General features: G+C 43.5%; 1 protein-coding gene across 2 annotated transcripts in view; it reads right to left on the bottom strand.

The window, feature by feature from the left end:
* Nucleotides 1-26376, bottom strand: part of FRY (FRY microtubule binding protein) — a 778582-nt gene that overhangs the window by 7784 nt on the left and 744422 nt on the right. The window contains exons 59-61 of one of the 2 annotated variants that reach the window (XM_078657150.1): nucleotides 19830-19847; nucleotides 12039-12149; nucleotides 1005-1207 (exon numbers count right to left, since the gene is read on the bottom strand). In XM_078657150.1, the coding sequence (XP_078513276.1) occupies nucleotides 1005-1207; nucleotides 12039-12149; nucleotides 19830-19847 (332 nt within the window). The remainder of the gene's footprint in view (nucleotides 1-1004; nucleotides 1208-12038; nucleotides 12150-19829; nucleotides 19848-26376) is intronic. The other variant, XM_078657151.1, reaches the window with a different exon arrangement.

Raw genomic sequence — 26376 nt, 5'->3', positions numbered from 1 at the left:
CGGGAATATCAAAAAGGCCTATACAATGCAGTCGTTAAATAATTATTCTAGGTGTGTAGGAAAGTTTAAGAGTCTAAACCTAACGACAAAGCAATGGAGTGCTGTACCAGGTGGGTATCTTTGACAAAAAAAGGGTGTATACCTGAGAAGAGCATTGTAGATATTTTAACTGTGGCAGGGGTTGTCAGAGGACCAATATTAAGGTTAAGAAAGATGTAGTTTGAAGAGGCGCGTCTTCAGTTTCTAGAGGAAGAAAGGTTGGATGGGTGTTTGTTGCATCTGGACTGGAATTTTCTTCCTGATTCTCAGGATGTACAGAAAAATGGTTTCCGTCTGGGTTTGCTTTCTTGAATTTCTTGGTTTATAGCATTGTTTCCTTGGGCACTATTTTGCACTGTCTGCAATTAAACCTTTTGCCTATTGCTCTAGATCTGCTTTCCGATGTCGATACCGAGACACTTGTGGTTTCTATGATTTATGTAACTTATTCGTATCTTTTCATGACACTTTCCATCACAAAGGTAAACCGAAGTTCAACCTATTAGTTGGAACTCTGTTTTATGAATTGTGTAACCTAAGCGAAATCCAATAACGCTTAAGGCCTGAGTAAATATATCTAGAAAGGATGGCCACTGTGCTGGACAATAAATAGAATTGTTTTCTTTGTGTTTTCCAAGGCATGCAAATGTTGTACAGTATCTCCAGGTGGACATCTGCTTGTAAATATTGACCGAATGGTGTACTGGGTCTGAGTGTAAACAAGGTGTTCCGAATATTTAGCATTATGGGACTTATACATATATATTTTGCTATTTTTAAGGATGGATGTAAAACTCCCCCCATGCAATGTGCTGTTGGCAGTAAAGCCAGAGCAGGCTGAGAGGGTAACATGTGGCATCAGAAAAATGAAAAAGCTATTTCAGACATCACCGAATCTGATATTTACTTTAACAAAGGTAAAACACTAAACATTATGCAATGGCCATTAACAAAGACAAACTTGCCTGCACTCTCGGATTTGCCGTACAGCTTTGCTGAGTTCGTTGTTCTTTAAGCAATCCAGCATTGACTGAATCGCAGCCTCAGTAGTAGTAAAAGAGGGTTCAGACAAAATCGATTGCACGTTAAGTTGATCGGAAGAAATGATGGCTGTTGCCTCCTTGAGGTTTTTCTTCAGGTCGCTGAGTTCTCTTGACATGTTCATGAGCTGGGTGAAGCGAAAAAATGAGTTAGGTACAATCAAAGCATGTGCAACAGGCCTTGCAAAGCCGCCATCAGCTGTCATAAGGCAACACTAGGTATATTCCAGTGTCAAATTCTCTGTTAATCAACCATGCCACCATGCACTCACAGCACACCACCATCATCACACTTTGTATTCTAAAAAAACACTTAAATAGTTATCTGCCAATGTAATACTGAGATTGTGATGCAAACTCTGAGGCTGCATCATTCTAAGGTTTTATCACTAGGTGAAGGTGATTGTGTGGCCCTACCATGCAAAAAAATATGCAGTTATTGTCAATTTTACCACAAACATTCACTGAGTGCAATACTGTCATTTGTAAATCTGCCAAATACGCTATGGTTCAGTTACTAGAGCTCTATGGAAATAAAAGGATTTCCCAAACGCAGACCTCACTCCGACCAGCAGTCCTGGCAGCACCAAACGCTGCCTTTCTCGTGGAATGTGGCACTACATTTCTAAGGTCTAGAAGTGCATTGTAGGACGGTGCTTCTGTCTTTCTGTAATAAGAGGAGTAAAGGTCACCCCTAAGTCATGGCATGGCGGTGTAATGTTTCTGAAGCTATAACAGGTTGTGCCAGAAGGCTCAAGTGGTAGGGGCTAACTGACGGAATGGTAGCAGGAAATACAGGCCCATGCACAGTCTGATGCTTTGATACATCTGTTGGAATTCTTGAAATAGCACAGGACACAGGAAGTTCCAAGAATGATGTTGTTTAATGGCTATCCACTCTCCTTACTGAGTTGTGCTCCAACATTCTATCATGAGCTTCAAAGGGGAAGGTTCCAACAAGGGACAGGGAGGAGGGGTGGACGGAACATAAAATTTAGATTAATTGTAACACATCTCCCTTCCTATATATATAGAACATTTGAAAGGGAAAAATAATAATAGGTTAATGGTAGGCTGAGCAAATTAGCAGGGAACCAATTACTAAACAGAGCAATAGTTAAGACTGTACTTTTACAATGTTGTCATAACTCCACCATTGCCCATTTTCAAACTGTACTACATTTTGCAACACTTTAGCTATTTTACAAGTAGAGTGAAATTTGCTGGGAGCAGTTCCTGACTTGACACTTCTTCTGGCTTGTGCCATGTCACCCACCTCCCATTTTGTGAACTTAGCTCCATGTTTCTGATCATACCATTGTTTGTACTTGGATTGATGTTGTTTGACCTTCTCTCCAGCTTCCTCCCAATCAACTTCCTTAGCTTCCCCACCTTTTAACCAACAGGGATTTAATTTGGTGCCTGGCTCCCTCCCGCGTAGGGACACAAAGGGAGAAACCCCTGTTACCCTGTTGGGAGATGTATGATAGGCCCACAGACATTCCCTCAAGGAGTTTTCAACATCAAATCCATTGACAGTAGCTAGTTGAATATTTCCTTTAATGAGCCTATTAGCTCTCTCCACCATTCCATTTGCTTTCGGACAATAGAGAGCAGTGGTCTCATGCTTTATACCTAACAATTTCAAAAAGTCCAGCATCTCCTCGGAGGTGAATTGTACCCCATTGTCAGTTATTAGTGTGGAAGGAATACCCTCCTCGCTGAACACTTCTTTTAAAAATTGGATCACTGTTTTGGTATTGATGCTATGCACAAACTTTTGTTTGAACCAGTGTGAAGTATAATCAACCAGGACCAACATAAATTTTCTCTGTAGAACTTGATTCTGCAACGGCCCAATAATGTCCATGGCTAACTTGCTCCATGGCTTAGTTGGGACGCTTACTGGAGATAAAGGAGATTTACATATCACTTTTGACTTCTCACTTTTTCCACATGCTCCACAATCTTTAACTGCTTCTTCCGTCATGGCATCCATTCTAGGGAACCAGAAATTTGTTCTCACTCTTGCTTTAGTGGCACTGCGTCCAAGGTGGCCTTCATGTGCCAAATCAATGACTCTCTTTCTTAGATCTTTGGGAGGTATCACTCTATTATTCCGATAAATTTTCTTTCCAATAACACTCAGTTCATCTCTGACTTCCCAAAAATCTTCCATTTCTGCCTCCACCTCTTTCTTCTTACTTGGCCATCCATTTTTGATCATTTCCTTCAAGATACTGAGCACATTGTCGTTCTTCATTCCATCTTCCCACTCCAATTCTGTGATGGCAGGAAAATCCATCATCATTATAGGACTGTCCAACGCTTCTTCTATGACATCTTCTTCTGGAAGAGGTGACCTGGATAAAAAATCTGCAATGATATTTTCCTTGCCCGGTACATGTTCAATTTTGAAATTGAAATGTTCTAGTCCCAGTATCCACCTGCTGATGCGTGGGGTGCAGTTCTCCAATCCTTTCACAGAAAAAATATATGTGAGGGGCTTGTGATCTGTACGTATAGTAAATCTTAGACCCCATAGAAAAAACTTAAAATGTCTGACTGCCCAGAAACACGCCAAAGCTTCTCGTTCGATTACGGAATAGTTCTTTTCAGGCTGAGAAAGACTTCTAGAAGCATAGGCAATAATCTTTTCACCATTTCCATTTTTCTGAACAAGAGTAGCACCTAGTCCATAGTTTGACGCATCAGTAGTCAGAATAGTCTTCTTGGTAGCATCAAATGTTCCAAGAGCTGGGGATTTGACTAAATCTTCTTTCAAGGCATTAGCAATTGCCTCCTGTTCTTCATTCCACACAAACTCCTTGTTCTTTCTCAACATTTCTCTCATGGATTCACATTTGGTAGCACAATTTTCCACATACTTTGACATGTATTCCATAAGTCCCAAGAATGACTTTAATTCCTCTTTGTTTCTTGGGTTAGGAGCTTCTTTAACTGCTCGGATCAAACTGCTCTTTGGTCTAAATCCTTTTTCAGAGATTGCATGGCCCAAATATTCCACTTGTTGGACTTTTATTTTACACTTTTCTTTCTTGACTGTTAATCCAGCATTTGTGAGTCTTTTGAAAACTTGCCTCAACACACCATCATGTTCCTCTGAATTCTTCCCATAAACTAATATGTCATCTTGGAAACACAATGTGCATTCCACACCCTCCAGAATTTTTTGCATAGCTCTTTGGAAAATTGCAGCAGCTGAGGCAAGGCCGAAAGGCATCCTTTTAAACATGAAGGCACCAAAAGGTGTGATAAACGCTGTGAGTGGCCTTGAATCTGGATGTAATTCGATCTGATGGTATGCCATGGATAAATCTATTACACTGAAATACTTCGCTGGGCCCATAGTGCTCAGCATTTCATTAATCACTGGCAAAGGATGTCTCTCCACCCAAATACAATCATTTAAACTGCGTAAGTCCACACAGAGACGGATACCCTCTCCATTGGGTTTGGCTGCCAAAACAATAGGAGCCAACCATTCTGAACAGTCTATGGGTTGAATTATATTCATCTCACATAACTTTTGCAACTCATTTTTCAAAGGTTCTCTCAACTTATACGGCACAGTACGCAGACCATGTACCACAGGTTTTGCATTTTGTTTTAATTTAATCCTATGCTGGAAATTATGTAAACATCCCAATTCTTCTTTAAACAATTGTTTGAATTCATCATAAATCTTTTCTGCCCCTGGGAAATTCTCTGTGAGTAAAACTTGTTCTGCACTATTGGGATCTAATATGATACCCAATTCTTTTTGATGGGCCCATCCCAAAAGGTTAGAACCTGACGTCACAACATATACAGTACCATAGGTTTTCCTATCCTTGAATTGAATCTGTACATATTTCATGCCCAAAAGGGGAATATTACCCTTGTTATAACCTGAAGGAGAAATATCAGGGGACTTAAGATCACTGATCTTATTCTTGCCAGTGGACATATAATCATCCTTATTTATTAGGGTGAACGGTGAACATGAATCAGCAAACATTTCAACCAATTCATCATTAATTAGAACATCACATTTAGGGTAAATAGAATTTACAGTGTTATTGACATCTTTCATTTGCAAGGTAAAATTTTCTACTTTTTGTTCTATGCATTTCACTTCTCTACTAGTGGCTCTCTCTGTATTCTTATAATTTTCCCTGACGTGCAACTCTCCATCACGACACACTCTGGCAAAATGTCCCCTTCTATTGCATTTTTTACATGTGACATACTTGGCGGGACATTGGAAATATGTGGCAAAATGATTGTTGCTACCACAACGGTAGCACTTAGGACCTTTCTCTTTATAATCCATCCTGGTGTTAACATTTTCTTTAACCCTCATCTTATACACATCAGACCTGTCTTCTTGATTATCAATGATAGCCACCGTCTCACCATCAGGCTTCATTTCCTTCACACACTTAGCTGTGTGTTCCACAGACTTGGCAATTTCTACAGCTTCTCTGAGCCCTGGATTTTTTGCTAACAGTTTCTCCTGGATGCGCGGATTATTTGTGCATCTCACCAGTTGGTCTCTTATTAAAGAATCTGTGAGATCACCAAATTCACACAACTGTGTAAGACCCCACAATACTGCAATATAATTTTGTACAGACTCTTGTTTCCCTTGACATCTTTTGAAAAATTTGTGACGTTCTAGAACCACATTTATTCTGTCCCCAAAATGTTTTTCTAATTTTTCCAAAGTTTGCACATACACATCTACTTCTCCTACAGCATTACCATCTTGCTCAGGTACAGGTAGAGATTCATATACTTTACGCCCTTGTACGCCCAAATTGTGCAGTAATATATGTTGTTTTCTTACAGAATTGAACCTTTGACCGCCTATAGCTATCAGATAAGATTCAAAAAGTTTTACCCATTCCTTCCAGCTAATTTCAGGTTCTCCTATGTCATTAAGGAAAGGTGGGGGTTGGTTCATGCTTGCTGCTGCCATTATAGACACTAGGGTAATAATACTGGAATTTTTGAGAACAAAGCTAAATTTGATAATAGCTAACCTTAAATAAAGAATGGAATTATGGAAGAGATATAAACACAGGAAATTTTGAATGCTTGAATACACACACTGTATCATAAATATAGGGAATATAATAACAGAATAATGTGACAGTAATCCTGGTATGAACAATTACTTTGAAATTGGAAAAAATGTGAGACTAATTTAAATCCAAGAGTATTTCTGTTTCCTTTATAACGATATTCTGTTTATGGACCAGAAAAGTAAATAGTGACTGGATTTCAATTCCTTGCCCTCTCTGCCTCGAAAAAGCCAAAAGCACAGGAAATACCGGTCCTTGGTTGCTGGAGCGCCGGTTCAAAACGGGAACAAAGTTCATATGGACTGAGACGAGCAAAATGGAAAAGCGGCCCTGATCGTGAGGTGCGCAGTAGATTTCCAGTCAGAAACACTCGACATCAGGAAATGGAATTCCGCTCAAGAAATCAGAGGCTAAAGCGCAGGCGCCGACGACGAACACCGCTCCTCAAAAGACGGGTCCCGTCAGGCTCAGTATACACGGAGAAGTCTCAGCAAAAACTCCCAACAGGACCACAGCCAAGAGACGGCAATTGAAGCCTTCCTCCTCACAAAAGACCTCGCCAATCGTCAGCCAGAATCGTGACGAAACGGACAACACTCCGGCCTCCACACACTCACAGTGTACCACGGGACACGGAGAAGGTAAGAGAGGGGCTTATGATCCACAATTTGAAACTTGTCGCACACACAGCAGGAGCATTCTCTTAACGATGAGGTTTCATACGATATACTCCGCAACCAAAAGTACAGGAAATTATCCCTTCTCACACTGACAGCACGCTTTTTCACAAGCAATAATCAGGACAGTTTGCCACACACATGTGGTTCCTTTAGCCAATACTTGCAATAATGTCCAAAGTCATCAAAGGAAATCCTTCCACGTGTGGAGAGAGTACTCAAAGGGGAGATAGCCACTTCTGCCCCCTGCACAGTTCAGTCGCCAGTGTTGGAATTCTTGAAATAGCACAGGACACAGGAAGTTCCAAGAATGATGTTGTTTAATGGCTATCCACTCTCCTCACTGAGTTGTGCTCCAACATTCTATCATGAGCTTCAAAGGGGAAGGTTCCAACAAGGGACAGGGAGGAGGGGTGGACGGAACATACCATTTAGATTAATTGTAACAACATCATTTATCCTATTCTATCCTATTTAGTGTTTATTATTGTCTAATTTACAACTAATCGTAGCACTTTGCTCTTTGGCATCAAAAGGTAAATTCTGTCTTGTGCACAACATGAGCTCAGCCACCTCTAGGCACCTGTCCTACACTGCTCACAACAGGTACAGATTGAGGTTACCTGTCAAGCAAGAACATCATGAATAACCCATGTTCTTCAGGCAAGTTTGCTGAGGTCAAAAACTGATGACATTCTTGTATGTGTTTCAGTAGCAGATTTTATTAATAGTAGCTATCAGGACTACCAGTGTCGAAGGGAACTAGTGCAAATCTGAGAAGTCTTGGTTTAAGGCTTGATTCAAAGACACCTTCAGACACACAGATCTGTTTGCACCTTCAACCACAAAGGGTATCATTGTTATCTAACTAATTCATATAGAGTCTATTTATGTTGCATTGAGTAGAGTGTAAATATGTGCCATGTAATTATGTGGCACTGAGTGGTAATATGTGGAGTGTATTTATGTTGCACTGAGTAGAGTTTAATTATGTGGCTTGTAATTATGTGGTACTGAGTGGTATGTGGGGTGTATTTGTTGCATTGAGTAGAGTGTAATTATGTGGCGTATAATTATGTGCCACAGTGGTATTATGTAGATTGTATTTATGTTGCATTGAATAGAGTGTAATTATGTGACGTGTAATTATGTGGTACTGAGTGGTATTATGTTGAGTCTATTTATGTTGCATTGAGTAGAGTGTAATTATGTGGTGTGTAATTATGTGGCGCTGAGTGGTATTATGTGGAGTGTATTTATGTTGCATTGAATAGAGTGTAATTGTGAGGTGTGATTATGTGGTACTGAGTGGTATTATGTGGATTGTATTTATGTTTCATTGAGTAGAGTTTAATTATGTGGCACTGAGTGGTATTATTTGGAGTGTATGTTGCATTTAGTAGAGTGTCATTCTGTGGTGTGTAATTATGTGGCACTGAGTGGTATTGTGTGGAGTGTATGTTGCATTTAGTAGAGTGTAATTCTGTGGTGTGTAATTATGTGGCACTGAGTGGTATTTGGAGTGTATGTTGCATTGAGTGCAGTGTAATTATGTAGCATATAATTATGTGGCACTGTGTGGTATTATGTGGAGTGTATTTATGTTGCATTGAGTAGAGTGTAATTATGTGGTGTGTAATTATGAGGCACTGAGTGGTATTTGGAGTGTATGTTGCATTGAGTGCAGTTTAATTATGTAGCATATAATTATGTGGCACTGTGTGGTATTATGTGGAGTGTATTTATGTTGCATTGAGTAGAGTGTAAGTATGTGGCGTGTAATTATATGGCACGGAGTGGTAATATCTGGAGTGTATTTATGTTGCATTGAATTGAGTGTAATTATGTGACGTGTAATTATGTGGTACTGGGTGGTGTTATGGGGAGTGTATGTTGTATTCAGTAGGGTGTAATTATGTGGCGTGTAATTATGTGGCACCGAGTGGTATTATTTGGAGTGTATGTTGCATTGAGTGCAGTGTAAATGTGTAGCATATAATTATGTGGCACTGAGTGGTATTGTGAGGAGTGTTTGTTGCATTGAGTAGAGTGTAATTATGTGGCGTGTAATTATGTGGCACTGAGTGGTATTATTTGGAGCGTATGTTGATTTGAGTGCAGTGTAATTATGTAGCATATAATTATGTGGCCCTGAGTGGTATTGTGTGGTTACTTTTCTAAATGTATTTATGCCATATGAACTTGCTTTTAAATGAAAATACTTTGCTATTAAGAAAGACATATATTCTAGGCCACTGGCTTTCGCTTTCATTTTTCTCAACACTTTGAAAGGTCTGCAACAGACAGCCCACACGATGCCTAGGCGTACCCTAAAAAGTATAACAGAAGGCTATTAATGTACACACGTGTGGGAGTCATGGGAACGCTTAATCTCATCTGCACACTGAATGATGCTATGAGCCCTCTGTTGTAAAGGTTACCATCACAGACTGACACAGTCTGAAATTGAGGGTTTCTCCAAAGAATGTAAACTTAGCTTACAGTTGGTGTATTGAACAAAGTGTACTAATTTAGATCTTAAAAGACAACTAAGCCCGGGGCGTTGTTCTTTAGCATCAAACTGGAGAGGAGTACATGTTGTCAAGTGGCTGAATGACAAACTGTGTGTCTGTGAAACTTGAGCTCAAATCCTGGCTTCCGCACTTGACCAAATTGTGTTCTCCAAGGCATCTAGCTTTGCTTCACTGTCTCTTTCTTGACTAAGAAATTTTGAAACACCTAGGACCTGAGTTCTGAGTGAGAACTATACTGAAGCAAAATCCTCACTCCTGCATGGAATAAAAAAACATAACTTTGCTCTACATATAACAACATTGACCGTTTAAATGGCGGACAACACACACTTAAGTGTCTCTGGGCTCAATCATGGCAGGATACCCATGCCATTGTGCGGGGGTATTCTTTCTAGACATTTTATGTGTTTATGTTCATAGATTAACATTTAATTACGTCACTCTGTGCATTAAAAAATGTGACATGCTAAACTGGAGCACTTGAATGTGTTCTATAAATGACATTTTGTTCACGGCTGCTCTACTTCGGACCTTCCACCAACCCCACTGATGAAGTTCTTCTGTGGGGCCGCATAGTTACAGGGCACAAATACAGACTGACAACACCAATAATATGCCCATCAAAATTATATGCCCCAATCAACTGTTTGACACTTGCATGCCCACACGTGCAATGCTGTTGTGTGTCCAGAGTGACTTTACTGCTTTGTTGTAGTAGACCACAGTCGTGAAAGTTCTTCATCTTACTCCACTTCATGGGATGGCGGGTGTGTTGTTGGCGCAGTACCTGTTGAAGTCACAGTTTCCCGAATTCCCACTCCTATTGAAAACCAACAGCAGTCCTAGCAGGAATGTTGAAACGAGCCTCAAATTGCAGGAGAGGACAAGTAAAATGTGGCTGTGAGGTGTGGTCGGGTCGTAGCAGCCCTTTCTGCTCTGAAAGGAGCCGCTAACCTGAAACCTGTTTGTGAGAATGCCAGGGCAAGAGAAGAGACTGTCCAGTGCACCCAGAGTCAAGTTGTGTGAACTTGGGCAATTTAGTTTTTATTACCTGTGTATCGGTTCTCTTATCTATATCATCAAGAATATTTAGAAACAGAATTACTCTAGCTTTAAAGGCTTTAGTAAGCTAACATTTTTACACTTATCATGCCTCGTTCTGCCTAAGTGACTCCCACCTCAATGAAGACATTCAATCACCAGAGAGCATACTGTTAACAGAATAAATGAAGCGTGTTTGCATACAGCTCCCGCATTCTCCTCGCCCACGTCACCCATCGTGAATTAGCCCTCAAGAGATGTTTGCATACAGAGCGCCCTCGGGGGAAGGAGGTGCTACTATTGTTAGGACTGACTACTGCAGCTGTCAAGTTTAACAATACAGCTCTGTGAAATTGCACAGCGGAGCGTGAAGAACGCCCCACATGTCCAACTAAGCAGAAACAAACACCTGAAGTCTTGAGTGTAGAGCTGTATGGAGCACACAGTCTCTGAGCAAACGCCGGCCGTCTCACCATCCTGAGAAGTCCACGCTGCTAGGAAGCCAAACAGCAGACTCCATGATGCAGGTATCACACCCCCAGGCACGCCCCCAAAGTGTACTTATTGTTTTTGTTAATTATAAATGTAGACTAACAAGTCAAGGTGACGCAGACTCGCAATGACTGACCAACACGAAACGTTTCGTTACTTGCCAGTAACAAAGGCTGGAAAGGCAACTAATAGTAACCAGCGCGACCAGAGCTGACCGCCATTGCGCCATCTGTTTCCAATTAACGCGAATGCATGCAAAGGCCAATTGCGGGTGATAAAATTTTTTCGAATTTAAAAGCCCTGACTAAAGCATCGCTGAGCAACGCATGCGCGCTGGCTCAGGCGAGACCTAAAAAGGGCACTTATTCTGGGTGCAATTACTGCAGCACATATACATTCAAGTGTCGACTTTGTGCATATTTTGCTGTTTGCTAGTGAATAAGAGAATTCTCTTCAAAGGTGGTAAATCTGGCACAAAGGGCCTATTTTTCTGTTGCCTGCCAATGCCCCTCGGTCACCCTTTTGCAATTCTCTCCAACACAAGTTCTTTGTCCCTCTGCATCTTCTCTGGTGATTGTAGCCAAAGTCAGGCAGGCTAGGAAGGGTGGTCGCTCCTTTTCTTATCTGGTCGCTAATGAATGGAATCAGCTCGCTCCCGAGCTTCCCACTGTTAGCTCTAAATTGCTTTTCTGGAAACCCATTCAAATCTGGCTATTCACTCATGCCTAAATGCCGCTATGACCATAGTGCTGTTCTGCAGTGCCTGTACACTCCCTGGAGTAGCTGTGTGCTTTACATGCCTACACTCATTCATTCATTGTTTTATACATACCAAATAAGCATGGAAGTGTTGCAGAATCTGAAGAGGTTAGTCTTGAAATGGGAAGCTGCCTACAACAGGCTACTCAAATGGTTTTCATATTGTGCTCTCAATGCCTGGTGCACGCACAGTTCTTTTATTTATACACGTCCTGATGTCATCAGGATTGTTCCAAGTGTAAAAGAATCTGAAGGGGCCATGTCTTCATTCCAGGCATGCCCACCCTCAGATTGTGGACACACAAATCCACTGACACACAGTTATCAAACAATCATGCTTATAGAATGGGTTCATGCGGCACCTACCTCTGGCATGGTGCTCACTTCATGCACCTGTCCAATGAGCTTACAGTAAGACTGAAAAAGCAGCAACAGCTGGAAGTGGAGCTTGTACAACCTCTGGCACAGTTCCAATTGCTGAAAGAAAGATGGAAAAAATCAGATCAAAATCAATTGTGGTTAGAATAGAACGCGCATTATAAACACGTTTGTTTATTTTATGGCTGTGGATGGGGAGAACGAAAAAATAACAATCCTGTGAAGGTGATATTGCTGGTCAGTAGACCCAAGAACACATACTCAAAGACATCAAATCATTGTTTTCCCTGGTTGTGTAGGATTGCACACAGAGAATAATACAGCACCCCTACAATTATGCAATAAAGTTTAGAAAATCTTCACAAAAACAAATGTTGCCGTTTTGTGTCCCCAATGAGAACCCTGAAAATGGGCCCATGAAATTTGTAGCATTGTCATCTGCATTATAGCCTTTTGAATAATAGCATATTGTTTCCATGGAAGTCTATGTTGCCTATTCAAGCAGAAAGGTGCTCGGTTTGTTGAGAATGTTTTCATTTGCCAGCTGTTTACGAGCGTGGCACGTTTCTTGTGCTAGTAACTTTATGCACTGGCTTATATATATAGAGCATCCGACATTAATTGAGCCCCGTCAGCGAGATAAACAGATGCATCGAAACCATTAAGAGAGGCAAACATCCTGCCCAGCGTCCACAGCTTCATGCACTGTCCAGTGATGGACAGGAAGCCGGCAGATCATTCGAAGCCACTGTGATCAGGGATTGACATTCTGAGCTATCAAAGTACACTGGTTACGGCGGGATTATTTTCATGAGTGGGGAAGAGGCGGGCACGCTGATGGAAACACCAAAGACAACCAAAACAACTGCATGTTATTTGTTCGCGTGACCCTAGGTCTCGGCCCCTCACTGTCGTCTTTCATTGATCATTCTTCTATTGCATTATGGAAGTCGTAAAGTGGGGCCGCCAAATAGGGGCTGAAGTAGGGAATCTGGAGGAAACTGAACAGGTAGAAATCAGAAATATCCTGTGACAACCTTTTACCAACTTCAAGACACTGTACGAGGAAAAATATATTCTGTCCAAAGAAGGGGAATTATGGTGGGAGAATGCTAGACAGTCTTCCCATAACTCACACGTTGTTCCAGGTGGTATAAATAGCACCACTAAGGATCAATCAAGCAATCTGGGTTTGTGAAGCGCGACTACTCACCTGTGAGGGTCTCAAGGCACTGTGGGGGGGTGCAGCAGATCAGACTAAGTGCTGAGTTCGTCTGAAGAGCCAGGTCTTGCTGAATTGTGTCTGCGAGGGTGATTTCCCGAGGTGGATGGTCAGGGTGTACCAAGTCTTGAAGGCGAGGTAGGAGATGGATATTCCTCCCTTGCAGATTCGTGGGGCGGTAGCCAGGGAAAGGTGGGCGGAGAAGAGGTGTCTGTTGGGTACGTGGAATGAGAGGCGGTGATTTAGGAATGCACGTCAGGCGTTGTGAAGGGTCTTGTATGCGTGGGTGAGGAGTTTGAAGGTTATTCTTCTGTCAACTGGGAGTCAGTGGAGGTCACGGAGGTGTTGAGTGATGTGGCAGCGACAGGGATGTTGAGGATTAGTCTTGCTGCGGGGTTCTGGACATTCTGGAGTATTCAGAGGATTTTCTGGGTGACGCCAGCACAGAGTGCGTTGCTGTAGTCGAGTCTGCTGCTGATGAGGGCATGGGTGACTGTCTTCCTGGATTCGGTGGGGATCCAGCTGAAGGTCTTTCAAAGCAGGCAGAGTGTGTTGAAGCAGGCAAAGGAGAAGGTGATGTCCATTGTGAGAGAGGAGTCCAGAAGGATGCCGAGGTTTCAGACATGGTTCATGGGGGTAGGGGACTTCCTAGAGCAGAGGGACACCAGCAGTCGTTCCAAGTGGAGGGGGACGCTGCCAGGATGAGGACTTCTGTCTTGTCCAAGTTGAGTTCCAGTCTGCTGTCCTTCATCCAGGTGGTGACAGCTTTCATTCCTTTGTGGAATTTGTTCCTGGTAACAGTGGGTTCATTGGTGAGGGAGCGGATCAGCTGGGTGTCGTCGGCGTAGGAGGTGATGTTGACCCCGTGGTTACGAACGATGGCTGCGAGGGGGTGATGTAGACGTTGGAGAGCATTTGGCTGAGGGAGGAGTACTAGGGTACTCCGCAGCTGATCTCTGTTGGTTTTGAGAGGTACAATGGGATTCTAACCTGTTGTGTTCTGCCGGAGAGGAAGGAGCGGATCCAGTTGAGGGCCTTGTCTTGGATACCAGCGCCATGGAGTCTTGTGGCTAGGGTGCGGTGGGAGATGGTGTTGAGGGCTGCCAAGAGGTCCAGTAGGACAAGGGCCGTGGTTTTGCCCTGGTCGAGGAGGAAGCGGATGTCATCGATGGCAGCAAGGAGGGCGGTCTCTGTGCTATGATTGCTCTGAGGTCCGTATTGGGAGATGTCCAGTACGTAATTTGTTTTGATAAAGTCAGCAAGCTGGGCGTTAATGGCTTTTTTCATTACTTTGGCTGGGAAGGGGATCAGGTAAATGGGCCTGAAGTTCTTGAGGTCCATCAGGTCTGCAGAGGGTTTCTTCAGGAGGGGGTTGATCTCGGCATGTTTCCAGTCGTTGGGGAAGGTGGCGTCTCGAGTTAACAGTTGATGGTTTGGCATAGCTCGGGTGCGGTGGCAGAGGCGGCTCTGTGGAAGATGCGGTGCGGGCAGGGGTCCGAAGGTGCTCTGGAGTGGATGCTTTTCATGGGCTTTATGGTGTCGTCTGTGGTGAGTGGGGGCCAGCTGTGCAGTCGGTCGGGCGGGGGTCGGCGTCGGTGTGGTGGTTGCTGGCTCGGTGGGGTGGGACTGGGTGTTAAAGTTGTCGTAGATACTCTTGATCTTGTGGTAGAAGAAGGTGCCAAGTCTGTTGTGGAGGTCTTGGGAGGGTGGGACATCTGTGGCCTCGCTGTTGGGTTTGGCGAACTCCTTGATGAAGCTGAAGAGTTCTTTGCTATTGTGTGCGTTGTTGGTGATTCTGTCTTGAAGGGCCTTCTTCCTTGTGGATGATGAGGTGGTGGTGTGCGGTCGTGGCTGCTTTGAAGGCGGTGTGGTCTTTCGGGTTTTGTTGTTCAGAATTGTCTTCTCGAACAGTCTACAGGTGAGTCTGGACTCTTGAAGTGTGGGGGTGAACCAGTTTGCTTTCTTGACTAGTTTGCCAGTACCTTTCTTGAGGTGGGCAAGGGTGTCGGTGCAGTTTGCGATCCATTGGTGGAGGTTGCATGCTGTGGTGATGACGTCTGAGGATTTCCGTGGTGATGTGTCATTGAGGAAGGTGGTGAGTTGATCTTCTGTGACTCTGTTCCAGCTTCTGCAGGGTAAACAGTGGGCGTGCTGGTGTGCGGTGGGTTTGTTGAAAGAGAAGTGGATGAAGTGGTGGTCAGTCCAGAGGAGTTTGGAGGTGTGGCTGTATGAGATGCTGTTTCCTGCTGTGAAGACGGCATTGAGTGTGTGTCTTGCTGTGTGTGTGGGAGAGATGACTAGCTGTTTAAGTCCTACATTAGGGAGGTTCTCAAGGAGGGAGAAGGTGTTGGGATCATTTTGGCTGTCCAGGTGGAAGTGGAGGTCTCCGAGAAGAATGTAGTCGGTGGATGAGAGCAGGGCCGGAAACCAAAACCAGCCCTGGCAAAGTGCTCGCCCCCCTCTGGCGGGGGGTTAGGGGTGCCGCTGAGCTCTTTACCAGGGCTGGTTTTCTGCCGATTTTGTTACAGGGACGATTTTGCAGCTATGCTGCAAAAATGACCCTGTAACAAAAACGGCCCCCAGTGGCCCAAAACCAGCCCCCACCCAGTGCCCGCTACGGCCAGTCCGGCCCTGGTTGTGAGGGTCTGGGCTGCGGCTAGGTTGACGATGGTGTCGGTGATAGAGGCGCGGGAAAGGGCGGTCTGTAGACTAGGGTGCCACCAAGGGTGGTTCTCGGGTTGGTCTGGATTTGGAAGTGGAGGTGTTCCATGTAGGTATTTGGTTCATCTGAGTAGGTGGTCAGGCGGAGGGAGCTTTTGTGGACAATGGCAATGCCTCCTCATAGCCCGATGTGTGATGGTCCTTGCAGATGATCTTGTAGTCGTCACGGATGGTGTTGGCGATGTCTGGCGCGGAGCTGGACATTGTCAAGGTTTCCGTCAGGAAGGCGATGTTGGGCGCGGCAGTGTCGAGGAGGTCCCAGATCTCTGTGGCATGTTTGTGGAGGGATGGTACGTTGAGGAGGATGCACAAAAGGGGAGACTTAGGTGCGGAGAGGGTCGGTAGGATGGGTGAGGGAGCCGGGGCATGGTGGTAGGTGAAGGTAAAGCAGCAGTGAAGGCAGGAGAGCGGGCCGTGAGTGTTGGCTGGCGTCGAGAGCTGGCAGTTGTTTTTGCGTCAAGGGTTATCATCGTGGAGGATGCTGGAGTCGTAGCGGTGGCGGGTCAGAGGACCAGGGTCCCTGGTACTGGGCGCAGTTGGGTCGCGGACAGGCACAGATGGGCTTGCCTTTGGTGCGCCGCTGTGCAGTTGCCATTAAGTAGTGTGAAGGGGAGGGCTGGTCAGCTGGGAGGCGGGAAGCAGGGAGAAGGAAAAACTGTGTACTGGACGGGGTAGAAGGGGGACCGCTGGGGTCAGCGGTGGTGAGAAAACAGGAAAGCACTGAAGGGTAAGAAAAGAGGCAACAAGAGTAAAGAGGCACAAGGAAAAAAACAGAGAAAAAGTCAAGAAGAGAAAAAAGGCACAAATAGTAGGAGGAAAGAAAAAAGAGAGAGCAAAGAAAAGACAGAATCAGTAGAGGGACGGAGGGCAGAACAGCAGAGGAGCAGAATGCTCTCCCACTGGACCACCACGGATGAGGCACAGGCAGGGGCCTGTGGGTGGAGGAGGGCCTCGAATACCCGACCCAGAAGGGTCAGAGCGCTCTCATGGGGCAGCTACTTAGTCGTGGAGCTGCGTGGGGAGAGCAGTGACACGGACCAGAATGCCACTTTATTCCTCCAATGTATTGAGATTCACAAATATTATCTAATGAGATACTCTAGTGGTTAAATCTTCTAAGTGATGCCTTAACCAATAAATGTGTGTGAGAAATCGTTACTTGAAATTATGGCTGCCCTTTCTGAGCTGCACACTGGGCCAAATACATTATTCATACAAGGAAGGGGAAAACGGAAAGTGCCTGCCTATATAGAAGCCCCCATGTTTGGACCCAAATCCCTCAGCCACGTTCTAAATGTAAATTATGCCGCAGCACTTTGAACCAGCTTGCTCATTTCTTTAAAGTTAACACGTCTTATACCCCTGCCAACCAATTTAGGCAAGAGAATATTATTTGGAAATCTGGTACCACCCACCAAGGAATCCAATCGTGGGCACTAGTTAGCATCAGAGTCCACACATTATTCCAATCAACTACAAATTAAGGTGTTTTGATTTCTACATGAAGCTTTTGAACTATTCAAGACATATGACAATCAGTTCAGATAGAAGAGACATTCGTAATACCCTTCTTAGAGCACTCATGATCCAAGTGCAAAAATTGAAATTAATGGTGAAAACCCTTTAACCCAACCTATGTATACGTTGGGGAAATTGTTAAAAACCAATGGGAAACTGAGATCTCGCCAATGGAAACACCAGATTACTGAACTGGGATGATTTTTAGGCAGGTGATGGGATGGCTGAAAGAAGAACACCCTCTGAAAAGAAAACCTTTTGCCTAGATTATATTTTGTTACAATCCTGGATTTTGCACATGGTCTGGACTGGTTTGTGCAATACTAGAAGGGTATCAATAGTGCAGGCATTAAAGTGCGCCACAAATTACAATTGAAACAGGTGCATTTTTTTTTACAACAACGGTGAGGATGTTTAGGGGACTTATTGGTCAATTATGTTAAGTTTCATTTCGACTTTGAGTGTTGGTAAAAAGCTCTTTAGGAATGGCCTGGCTCACTTTATTTGAAAGGTCTTTTACACTGACCTTGCTGAAGGCAGATTGCCGGACTGATCACTGGAAGGATGTTTGTCTAGGGCTGGCAGGACAAGTGTTCAGATTGGTTGGTGGGCGTGTAGTCTCTGTAGAATATGTCCAGCCCCCTACCTCCAAAAAGGTAGCTAGAAATCTGGTTATAGTGATAGATGATGTCCTTTCTATGAATGAAACGGTAAATAACATCTTTGGGTCTTGCTTTGAAACCAAGCGCCTTCTCAGGAGAGCTTTCCTATTGCCACTTCTTCAGCCTACAACAAAACCCATCACTCAGGGACTTAAAATAAATTACCTAGATTATGGAAAAGCCCTTATGGTTGCTGCAAATGAAGCTCTATCAGCCAAACTAAAGGTTGTACAAAATACTGCTGGCCGCTGGATTTGAAATTTGCCATCCCGCTCTCCATCTGAGCCCACACTTAAATCTTTGCATTGGCTTACATTGATGATATCTATACTGATGAATGCCTATTTATCTATTTATTTTATTGTGTAACTCTCTGTTTGGTTGTATTGCTTATTATGGTATTTTAATTGTTTATATTTCTTCTCTCAAACTAATAAAGATATTAGAACAAAACAAAAATGGCATTGTCTTCCGATAAAAAAGAGCTCTCTTCTCAAACTCCTCTGTCTTGTACACAAGTCCCTTTTTGGAAAAGGGTCACTTTATCTACGGTATAAGTTGCAGTTCTATACACTTAAATTTAACCTTACTTCCTGTGGGCAATCATTACTTTGTCCCCACCGCATATGTGCTGTTAGATACGGGGCAGGTATTTTTCATATTTAGCGCCCTTCACAGGACCAAGTCGCCCTTGTACATACGATCCTGTCTGGATTTAGCGCAATTTAAGAAGTGCCTCAAAACATGGCTCTTTTAACTCCTTTTGGTACTGCGGTCCTGCTTTAGAATGCATGAGCGCTGAGAGACCCTCTTGGGGGTGATTCATTTTTGCTTTATAAATAATATAATATGCCATACATGGGACCCCTCCAGATACCACAGAGAGGTTGCCCTGGCAAAGTGCTATGTCTAAGGCATAGTTCTACCTCACATGGATCTAGACGAGAGCTGCCCTGGGATAGCAATATATAAGGTGGGCTCCAGGACTCCCCTGGTGTCCAGGAAACTGTCTGAGACAGTTTCACACTTGATCTCTGACAGGACAACAGGTATGACTGTTCATAGCATGATGAGGGACTGGTAGGATGAAAGAGAAAAACGCTGTTTGTCTGGAATTGACTGAAAGTCAAGATGTGTTTCTGAGGCTCACATCTGTATAAGTGGCCCTTTTCGTGGAATGAGGCTAAAATAAAGGCTGAACCCTCGAAATGGGGGTCACTCGATAGTTGTACTTTATAAGTGACTTCATCAGGGAGAGGCGTACAGAAGTACCATGTGTACATTATTATGGAGGTGGCGGGGGAGGGGCATATTCTGAAAACATATTGAAGTGACTCAATTCCTATTTTACATACATGAGAATTGGATGGTCAGGTACACTTGACCAGTGAAGACCAAGTTACCACAAAGCATGCAACAAAGTTCACATTGCTTGCGCTTTTTCAAACTGTATGAAATGATAGACTGTGTGATCGAGTGCGTTTGTCGCATTTCACAGAAACTGAAACAGCACAAAGTTCAGTGATATCGCCCATAATTATAGAAGCAACAACAAACGAGAAAGATCAAACATTAGAAAGAAGAACAGTTATAAGTAGTGCAGTTCAAGTGCATTCCAGGACGGTAAAGGAAAAAAAGTTAAGAAGAGTAACTTACTGCAAGAGATTCCATTTGCTATACAGCAAGCATGGCACAGGAGGACGGGAGAGGAAAGAAAGTACACAGCATCAGTGGAATGCATGCAACAGAAAGCACAGAACCTTGTGTCCACAGATCTTACTACAAGCGGCATTCGCAGCACTCACTCAGCCTGCAGTGGTTGAAGGTATTGGCTCATTCAAGACATGCACAGCACTGTTAAAACAACAGAGACAACCAGTCATGTGTGAGGAAAGCTTTATAGTCCGTGGATTGGATGTTTTGTGTTGGCATGCTAAGTGTCGGGTTGTTCGACCACCATCACAGTATGGCAACCTTCTGAAGCGAAGATTTCAAAAGTAGCATACATTACGTTAATGTTGGTTATAGTGCTACATAGAAACATATGCACCACATTTTAGTCAACAAAAATGTTAAGTAATGTAGTTGTCACAGTTTAGGATTGAGTTAACAGAGAAATACATCCATTACCATTGGCAGCCAAATAACTGTTTAACCCCAACACACTGAAAATTGCACACAACATGTAAGTTATAAGCCTACATTCTTATTAGAATTACTGCTTATCATTTCATTTTAGCATATTGCATCCTAAAACATACAAAGGGAAACTGCAAAGTAAAAAGAGCCTTGCGACGAAGGAAATATAAAGAGGGCAAGGAAGGGGAAAAAGTGGCACAAAGCAAAAAAGATTTTACGAGAAATTGTGTTTTTCTTTTGAAGAGGAAATATAATGTCCTTAATTGACTTTTCAAAATGATATTACAAGTTTCCCTGTGAATAAATTGAAGTTTTGTTCCCAAGTGATCGTTGGGTACTAAACCGTCCCTGTAAAATTTTCCGTCTACATAAATTAAAACAACTAATAAGGGTTCCTTTTGCAGGTCGTGACATTGCAATGGTTGTATTTTTTAAACCTCTTTGGGGGAGAGCATTGAGTTGACTGGCACAATGTCAAAGAGTAACTTCTTTGTTTAAAGCACTTTTATGTAAATCCCCCATATTGCAGTCAAATCGCATTTGTTGGACACTAATTCTACAGATATCAGTGAGTGCAGAAAAGCCCCCAACATCAACATGTTCCTTGCAGTGATTGTGCAAGAAACACCAAAGGATGCTGCTGCTGCTAATCATGGGGAACGTGTATGCTTCATATGGGGACAGGTGGAATGTCTAACCAGCACTTCCTTATGCCACACAGAGACGATAAACTGATGACTCAATGAATGGTAAGGATCTTGGACTTTCAAGGAACAATCCAATGCATTCTGGGAATTGTAGTGCTGGCTCATGTAAATCATTCTAGATGACATTGGTTGTAAAAGAAATGCCCAGATAAGGCATTTTTAACCACAGTAAGAGGGAGGCATGTGGTAAACCTAAACATTAGACGGCTGAGGACCTTCGGACCCTCGGTTCTTGATGCATTCCTTTGTAGCGGGCTCTCATTTCAAATTGGGGACACACAACTTCAATGTATTTATTACCTGGACAACCCAGAGGGCCCAGTGCAATATATTTAAAAAGTAGGACATGTTTGACATGTCCTGATAGTGAAAAATCTTTAAATTAATGTTTCACTACTGCAAGACATACCTCTCCCATAGGATAACATTGGAGTTAACTTATTACATTTTCTAAGTGTAATTTCCAAATGGGAATAGGTAACCAGTTCATGTTTGGTATCGCTGGAATCACATTTTAAAATCCTAACTTATGGTGAAGTCAGATTTTAAAGTGCAATTATGAAAAGTCCACTTTTAGAAAGGTGACATTTTCTTGCCTTAGTCATGTGGTGCTTGCAGCCTGTCTCTGGGTCACATGACTGGGTGTAGTTGACAGCTGGGCTTTGTGTATTCCTACTATACACCTACACACAATGGGATGCCTAGGTGTGACTGGATGGGCCATCACTGGCAGGATGGCTGGGAGAAGCTGGGCACAGCCCCACTTACTCTTGAATAGGCTGTGCCCTGTCTCCAGACAAAAGGCTGCAGGGCATCTGTGTCCTTCAAAGACATGCCTCTAGAAGATTCTCCTAACTTCAAACTGTGTATAAATACTGAAACTCAGACACCAACTCCTCAGTACACTTCAATACCTGTGGATACTCTGCCAAAAAGAAGGACTGCTGCTACAAGGACTGACACTCTGCTGGACTGCTGCTCTAAAGGAACTGCTGACCTGTTGTGCTGACCTGGTGCCCTCTTGCCTCGGGATCAAGAACTGGACTTGCAACTTTATCTTGAACCCAGAACCCCAGTGTAACTTCAAAGGCTAGTCTGCTGGCCTCTGGATCGCAGTTTCAAGGACATAAAAGGCTCCTAAACTTCCTACACCAGCCCCTAGATCCAGCTGCAGTGAGTTCCTGGCCCCCAAGTAGTGCTTCTTAGGTCCTGGACCTTTGGTGTGGCTCACAGACGCTGAAATCAAGCTTTTGGGCTCTTCGTGAAAGTAAACCAGCCGCTCACACTGAGACCTCCTGGTTCGCACAGCAAATTAGTGGAAAGCTCCTTTAGCCCAAGTCTTCGCGCTGCAGCATAGACTGCTTGCGGGGACTGCCACTGTGAAGCTTTAACAATGCCTACACCGTAAGATGGCGCCTCACATTTCACCGACAGCCTCCCCTAATGCACACTCAGCTCTTTGCGGCACTCTGCAACGTGAACGGGAATCTTGACATGAACTTGAGAAGGTAAAGCTTCAGCGTGACTGACCTGGGACTGTGTCCCACCTGCGGTCAATCGGGATTGGCCTGAACTTTTGAATTTGACTTGGTCCAGCGTGACCAGATAGCCGCAAGTAGCGCTTTGAGGCACTATTTTACACTTTATTCTTAAAAAAATCATAACTCTCATTCTACTAATTGGAGTTTTGTCATTTTTGTCTTGTTTTATGTATTAAATAATCCCCTAGTTTTCTAACTTGGTGTGAGGCACTTTTTTGTGTGGTGTTTTTACTGTTTGAAGTATTGTACAAATAGTTTACACATTGCCTCCAGGTTAAGCCTGACTGCTCTGCGCCAAGCTACTAGGGGGCCGAGCACAGGTGTATGTGCCTTACCCTGACAAGGATTGTGGTTGCTGCTTGATCAGGGCTCACACCCCAGTCAAACAACAACCCAATGTCTCACAGTAACATTGATAAAAATGAGAAAGGTCGAAAGGCTACAACAGGTTCTGAGGCCATTTGACCAACAAAGCATCTACCTGGCTTTGGGAACTCTAAAATTCCATGAAGCAAACTGGCCCAGGAAAGATGCCCTGAACCATCCACCGACACCATAAAAGGGATGGCAGCATAAGGAAAGATTATGGAAATTCATAGAGATCATGCTCAGCTGATGTGCCTGAACACTGGATATGAATGACAGGCAAAAAAGATAGTGCTCTATCCAGAAGCCTATCCGGAGAACCACGGACACCAAGCACGGGGACCAAATTGCACCTGTTACTACTGGAAATAATGTCAGTCCCTCTGCTCTGGGCCCAAGTGGTCATCTCTTCCAGGGTTGCACCCACTTGAATGTATAGACATACATGATTCCCATTGCTGGGGTTCCTGTGTGGAGAGGATAGCCCTGGGCAGCAATGGAGGATCTAAAACACTGTTGCTTCAAGCACACTTTCTCAGTCATGGAATTATGGACAAATGTTCTCAGATGCATAGGTTCATGGGCCATATAGATGGAGAGAAGATCTGGCGATGCAGTCAAGCCTAGAAGGGCATAAACATACACAAGGCCATATGTCTTTTAGCCAGAGTCTCACCTGGTTCTGCTGCTCCCTCAAAAGTTGAGTGCATTAGCTACAGTTACTTCACCCTAGAAGCTGGAAATACTCTTTTTCTAGATCCATTCTGGTGCAAGGTACCGTAAACATCACATCTATGCTGGGAATCAAATGGAATATCTTCTCGCTGTTCAGCAACAAAGGATATTCCAAGAATGAGAAACTGCCACTAGGCCTTCCACCTTTTCCTCTAGGGCACAAGACAACCAATAACTGAAGTAGTGCAGTAGAGGCCAACCCTGCAAGTGAAGGAGGGCCACCACCAGGGCCAACAGCTTGGTGGCGATTTGTGAGACAGATGAGGCAAAACAGCAGTTATGAATGAGAATGCACCTTCTGGACAAGGAAGTGAAGACACATTTGATGTTGATCCACTATCAGGATGCAATAGTAGTCATCAAGTGTTGTGGCATGACCATCACATCTCTTGATGCTGTCAGTCGACTAATCCCTTGCAAACTCTCCATCCTGATTGGAATGAACTGTACCTAACTGTTAACCTTGATCTGCCCTGTTACTCTTGTGCATTACACTTCATAACCCTGGGGACCAGGAAAATTATGGAGCAAACCCCAGCCCATCTGCTGGTTTTAGGGAATTGATAGGGTCTCTCTTGTCCAATAGATTTTCGATACCTTGAGAGCAAACTGTTCTCTAGCCCTGACAGTTTGCCAGTGAGTTTGAAAAACTTCTAAATGTGAGGTATGGGGGGGGGGGGGGGGGGGGAAGTAAACCCAAAATGGTAGCCCTTCTTGATCACACTGACAATCCAGGTATTTGAAGTGGATTCTTGCCAAGTATTTACAAACCAGTGAACCTGCCCTTGAACGTACCAATCTTGGCCACACCTAGCATTACCAGAAGTATAGGAGGCCATGTACAGACTTCGTAAGAGGCCACATCCTCAGCTACTACCTGGAACTAAAGCTGCTCCGATGTTGGCTGGGAACTTGTAGGAATAGCTCCTTATAAAGTGATATACTGACAATCACTCCTGGAGAGGTAAAGTCTTCTGAGCAGGTGCATATTCTCTTGTACTTTTCTTGCATTTGTCTTGTCTCCATAGCTTCGAAGTTCTTTCAGTTTCATAAGGACATTCTACTTGCAGATGTATTACTAATATAACTCTGAATTGCCTTCATTACACAAAAGCAGTGAGCCTTGTTCCTATATAAAGTCCACATTTGTAAAGCGCACAATCACCCGTAAGGGTCTCTAGGCGCTGGGGGGCCGTCGGGAAGATTAAGCGAGCTATTGCCCAGAGTCACATGGTGCTGGGCTTACCTGCCGCCGGAGCCGAGGATCGAACCGTGGTCCCCAGATTCCAGCGTCAGTCGCCCTGGCCGCGGCGCCACACCTATATCCTTCCAACAGACAGTGGGAGTTCCTCAGAGCACAGTTCATCTGTGGTTGTGCGGTGTGTGCAAACAGAGTGTATGTGGGTGTCAGCAGTGTCGTGGCTCTCTTCTGAACAGCAAGCTTGGCTGGGCTACCAGCGGAGGCGTATACAAGTAGACCCATCTGCCATGTTCATTTGTTATTCATATATTTATTTATTTCTTGTGTGGAATATATTTTTTTAACTTGGTTTCTTCTGGTTTCATACAATTGAGAACATACTAAATTATTAAAGAAAATGTATGACTTTAATAGTATTTCAAAGAGGTTCCCTGGGAGACATTTTTGTTACATTAAGGACAAAAAAATTAAAACACCAAAGAGTAATCAATCTGTACGGTTATCTTTACCTAAAAACAAATATGGATACCATGGCAGATGGCCTTCTACAATACTGTTGTAAGGAAAGTTCAGACATATACTAAGCTGTGCAAGTTCAGCTGCTTTCATTAAACCAATGAAAGCAGAGTAGGTAATGGAGTGGAGTGCAGTGGGGTGAACGGAGTGTGAGGTAGAGCAAGGAGTGCTGGGTCACAGGCGAGGATACTAGTTTGCAAGCAGTACTTCACAGCTGCCGTACCAGAATTACCCATCTCTGTGTCATACGTACAGTCCTGGCGGAATTGGACACAGTGTGTTGCATCAGTCGCATTTCATCAAACGCATCCTGACTTTTGCATGAACAGAAATCAATGAAACTGGTTTGGTTAACAAATAAGTCCTTACAAAGTCACCTACCACGTAAGGAGTTACAACAGTTCAGATTTCTAAAGTCACACACATTTGAGTAACATCAACTTATATGAAAATTTACATTTAGAATGAAAAAATATATTATTGTCAATAAAAAGCACTATGTTCTTGGGAATATGGCATCACTATCTTCCAAATTCATATGCAGTGCCAACCATTTCTTAATTTCATGATACACTTTAACTCAGTACCTTCCATTAAAATGTTTATATGGTTTTTGTAAAATATAAATACACTGATAAAGTAATAATAAATATGTTATTAAAAATAATGAACAAATTGGCTTGACAACTCAGCTATTCAAAAGTGCAGACCAGCCACACCCAAGCTGCTGGTCCAAGTTATGAACCTAGACAGATATTTTAAGGCACTAGAAGGTGGTGCACAATTAACATGGCACTACTGCTATGCACCCAAAATGCTCTAGCCACTGACCTTATGTCTTTTAATGTATTACAAACCTAGATCACAAAGCTTTATTTTTCCAGGAAAATGTGTCACACCTAAATCTATAGCAAGCCACACTTACTCAGAAAAATACAGAACTCTTCAAGTAGGTCCATGTAAGACACCAAGTGGCAAAAATAAAGTTTCAAGTAAAG

The sequence above is a fragment of the Lissotriton helveticus genome, chromosome 8, assembly GCF_964261635.1.
Source record: "Lissotriton helveticus chromosome 8, aLisHel1.1, whole genome shotgun sequence".
NCBI lineage: Eukaryota > Metazoa > Chordata > Amphibia > Caudata > Salamandridae > Lissotriton > Lissotriton helveticus.
Note: the sequence above shows the minus strand (reverse complement) of the source record. Positions and strands in the feature narration are given on the sequence as shown.